The sequence below is a fragment of the Palaemon carinicauda genome, chromosome 7 (assembly GCF_036898095.1).
Source record: "Palaemon carinicauda isolate YSFRI2023 chromosome 7, ASM3689809v2, whole genome shotgun sequence".
NCBI lineage: Eukaryota > Metazoa > Arthropoda > Malacostraca > Decapoda > Palaemonidae > Palaemon > Palaemon carinicauda.
Genome location: NC_090731.1, coordinates 55,453,436 through 55,458,400, shown reverse-complemented (window position 1 = coordinate 55,458,400; position 4,965 = coordinate 55,453,436). Strand labels below are relative to the sequence as shown.

At 37.8% G+C, this 4,965-nt stretch overlaps 1 protein-coding gene across 1 annotated transcript in view; it reads left to right on the top strand.

Annotated features, from left to right (window-relative positions):
- Positions 1 to 203: 203 nt before the first annotated feature.
- LOC137644295 (uncharacterized) overlaps positions 204 to 4,965 on the top strand; it is a 45,321-nt gene continuing 40,559 nt past the window's right edge. Inside the window, 3 exon segments of the mRNA XM_068377286.1 lie at positions 204 to 417; positions 607 to 1,369; positions 1,371 to 1,971. Of these exon segments, the coding sequence (XP_068233387.1) occupies positions 204 to 417; positions 607 to 1,369; positions 1,371 to 1,971 (1,578 nt within the window).

The window sequence follows — 4,965 nt, the reverse complement described above, 5'->3', positions numbered from 1 at the left end:
ACCATTACAAAGTTATACCCAGAACGGTGGAGGACTTGTTGATGGCTGGAGGTGAACAGTTACTGAACTCTATGCCCGATAGAATGGACAGAGGTACAAGATTCGAAACCCCACTATGGCTCCTTCGAGACTAGTGGATCTGCTCAGCATTTACTTCCTAACTCTAATGGACGTGCACTCTCAGTCATCCTTTTTATACCACCATGGCATCAGCGGTTTCTCTTTGCTCAGGATGTGGATTGTGTGTTCGCCCTAGACAAGAAGCCCTTATCTGTGACGGATGCAACAAGTGGCGCCATCACTTATGTGGTACAGAAATGCCACAATGTGAGTACCGGAATATAAACAGACGATTGAAAGCTGGTCAAGTTTTTATGCGGTGTTGCCCAGACTTTCCGGACTGGATAGAAGTTTCAGGTACAATTAAAATTATCTTTTTGTTTTCCCATTATCTTTTTCATAAATATCTTTTTGTTTTCCTAAGACCATATAGCTGGCTTGGGTGTGTGTGTGGGGGGAGGGGTCCTCACTTTCATTTGAATGCGTCAACATATTCTGCGAGATATAGCACATGGAATACACCATTTTACATTCACGTGGTTTCAGCTCCCGATGCCGATGATCCTTCTGATGCCTTCCCAGTTGAACAGCAGCCTGCAACAATCAGCAACACACCCAATGACTTGAATATCATATTTACTATTGATGACATCACGCTAGTTGCAGAAACCTCATTAGTTGGTGAAGCGTTACCGACAACTATCCTTGCAGACACTCCTGTGACCTACAAAATTGTTTCTGGCAGAACAAGAAAAGGCAGCTCTCTCCTCGCTGATTCATTGGGTTTTACGTACACCAGGGAGCGAGAGTCGTCTGTATCAGTAACATGGATATGCAGGTACCGTGGTAAAAAGTGCTATGCAACAATTTCACAGCAAGTAGGAACAATGAACTTCAAAAGTGGACACCACCAACACACACATACTGGGGATCATGGTGCTGAACTCAAAGCATCAACACGAGCTTTCGTTAAAAAGTCAGCTACGGAATGCCCATTTGCATCATCTGGGGAAATAGTAAAGAAAGCACTTTCAAGCTGTGAAAACTCAGATATTCCCTTACCAAATATTAACACTCTAGTCAGATGCACCAATCACGCCAGAGAAGGACAACGTCCAAAACACCCTGAAGATACCAGTTTTGAATTAAACAGAGATCATGTTCCCCAAGACTTTCTTCGAGCTGATCTATTTGAAAATGGGCAACGGCATCTCGAATTTCCAACGTCTATTCAGTTGCATCACATGTCCAAGTCTAAAACTTGGTACGTGGACGGCACTTTTAAACTTGTTTGTACCCCTTTTGTTCAACAGTTTTATAAAGAAGGATGAAATTTTGAAACAGGTTCCATTGTGCTTTGTCCTAATGTCAAGAAGAAAGAAAAAGGACTACGTAGCTGTCCTAAAAAAAAAAAAAATCACTGAGTTAACACCAACATCAGTTTGTGAGGTTGCTGTGGATTTTGAGAAAGCACTATGGTTGGCAGTGCGAGTGTGCCTTTCCGAGGTTTCCATTCATGGCTACTGGTTTCACTGGACCCAAGCAGTGTACCGAAGAGTAAAAACACTAGGTCAACAAAATGCCTATATTAATCAACTCGCTGTAATACAATTCATTAAGCAGTTAATGGCGCTCCCAAACTTACCTCCATCACATATAGAGCCAGCTTTTCGCCATATCACTGGCCAGCCACTTCCTGATCAACGATTAAAAGATCTCATTACTTACTATAATAAAATATGGATCAGGAATGAGATGCATCTTCCACATTCTTGGAGGTGTTGCAAACGCCCTATTCGGCATGTAGAAGGGTGGCACCATGCGATTAACAGAGTAGCAAAAACCAATTCAATTAACATGTACTTCTTAATTAGTATTCTCCATGATGAAGCCAATAGAATTACCATCATTGTAAAACTAGTTAATATTTTTTTTCAGCATTAACTATTCATGGTGAAGTATAAATTTCCATAATCATTTGGTTTTGCTTGATGTATACCCAGTATCAATAACTTCCTTTGAACTCTTTCAATAAGGATGACTTACACTACACAGTAGAAAAGGCCAGAGAAGAAATATATAAAATAATATTCACACATACTATAAATATTGTATATATGTGTACCATGCATCTATATATATATATATATATATATATATATATATATATATATATATATATACATATATATATATATATATATATATATATATATATATATATATATATATATATATATATATATATATATATATGTATATATATATATATATATATATATATATATATATATATATATATATATATTAGTAGTTTCTAGTCCACTGCAGGACAAAGGCCTAACATATGTCCTACTCTCGTCTATGGATGGTCTTGCTATGCCAATCTATACCAGAGTATTTTCTTAGTTCGTCAGTCTATATTTACACAGATATATATATATATATATATATATATATATATATATATATATATATATATATATATATATATATATATATATATATGAATCAGATTGTATGAATCAGATTTTTACAGTTAGGCAGATATGCGAGAAATATTTAGCAAAAGGTAAGGAGGTGTATGTTGCGTTTATGGATCTGGAAAAAGCATATGATAGAGTTGATAGGGAAGCAATGTGGAATGTGATGAGATTATATGGAGTTAGTGGAAAGTTGTTGCAAGCAGTGAAAAGTTTCTACAAAGGTAGTAAAGCATGTGTTAGGATAGGAAATGAAGTGAGCGATTGGTTTCCGGTGAGAGTGGGGCTGAGACAGGGATGTGTGATGTCGCCGTGGTTGTTTAACTTGTATGTTGATGGAGTGGTGAGAAAGGTGAATGCCCGAGTGCTTGGACGAGGATTAAAACTGGTAGGCGAGAATAATCATGAATGGGAGGTAAATCAGTTGTTGTTTGCGAATGATACTGTACTGGTAGCAGACACAGAAGAGAAGCTTGACCAACTAGTGACAGAATTTGGAAGGGTGTGTGAGAGAAGGAAGTTGAGAGTTAATGTGGGTAAGAGTAAGGTTATGAGATGTACGAGAAGGGAAGGTGGTGCAAGGTTGAATGTCATGTTGAATGGAGAGGTACTTGAGGAGGTGGATCAGTTTAAGTACTTGGGGTCTGTTGTTGCAGCAAATGGTGGAGTGGAAGCAGATGTACGTCAGAGAGTGAATGAAGGTTGCAAAGTGTTGGGGGCAGTTAAGGGAGTAGTAAAAAATAAAGGGTTGGGCATGAATGTAAAGAGAGTTCTATATGAGGAATTGATTGTACCAACTGTGATGTATGGATCGGAGTTGTGGGGAGTGAAAGTGATGGAGAGACAGAAATTGAATGTGTTTGAGATGAAGTGTCTAAGGAGTATGGTTGGTGTATCTCGAGTAGATAGGGTTAGGAACGAAGTGGTGAGGGAGAGAACGGGTGTAAGAAATGAGTTAGCGGCTAGAGTGGATATGAATGTGTTGAGGCGGTTTGGCCATATTGAGAGAATGAAAAATGGCTGTCTGCTAAAGAAGGTGATGAATGCAAGAGTTGATGGGAGAAGTACAAGAGGAAGGCCAAGGTTTGGATGGATGGATGGTGTGAAGAAAGATCTGGGTGATAGGAGGATAGATGTGAGAGAGGCAAGAGAGCGTGCTAGAAATAGGAATGAATGGCGAGCGATTGTGACACAGTTCCGGTAGGCCCTGCTGCTTCCTCCGGTGCCTTAAATGACCGCGAAGGTAGCAGCAGTAGGGGATTCAGCAGTATGAAGCTTCATCTGTGGTGGAAAATGTGGGAGGTTGGGCTGTGGCACCCTAGCAGTACCAGCTGAACTCGGATGTTGATGTCGGATACACCCCAAATTTGGGGGAGGTGCCTTTGGTATATGGATGGTTGGATACATATATATATATATATATATATATATATATATATATATATATATATATATATATATATATATATATATATATATATAAATATGTGTGTGTGTGTGTGTGTATGTGTGTATACAGAAAGACATTGTTATAGAGTAACAGCTATAAATGATGTAAATTTGTTTCTAGAAAAGGAAGTTGATAAATACCCGAGATCAAAATGAAAGTTAAAATAAAAAAGATATTGAATTTGTCTTTCTACTGATATCGAGTTGCATTTGATGTTGCTGACTGAATATGTTGCTCCAAACAGTTTACTTCTGCAGGCAACAATGTCTTCGTAGTTTTCCGCATCGAAGACTCTTTATCTCTGTGGCTCAAATTAGCATACTAATGACATCCTCCGACTGAAGAATATTAAACATTTCCCTCTTTTTCATGAGCCGTGTGACAACTTTACAAAAGAAAGAAATTTTATTATAACAAAAGCTACTTTTCCACTTCTAATAATAAATATCTCAAACTTTCTTCCCAATAAATGAATAAATAATCACTATTTAAATAAAGTATAAGGAGCTTTTTACATAATTTTGCACATAAAACAGGATGAAAGAGTTTACAAGAGAGTTTTCATTTATAACCTCCATGAACTCTAAAAAGATTTTGGGACTCACATTTCAGCAATATATTTCGAAATTTTCAAATTCCAAAGAAAGGCTCAGCTGCCCAGACCTTAGCTGGCTTATCAAACAGAAATAACATTAGCCCGGATTAAAGCAGGAATGAAACTTCCCAAAAGCACGTAAGCACTCATTCTAAATGCCTTTTAAGGGGTTAGCTTGAAAATTAGTTCGAAAGTCAAGCACTAGTGTTAAGCATTATTTAGTCTCTCTCTCTCTCTCTCTCTCTCTCTCTCTCTCTCTCTCTCTCTCTCTCTCTCTCTCTCTCTCTCTCTCGTGAAAATGCTCTTAATGATAGGTAAACATAAGAGGAAGCGTATAGGAAGACGTACAAAAGGTTCAGATACAAAAGTAAATGAAA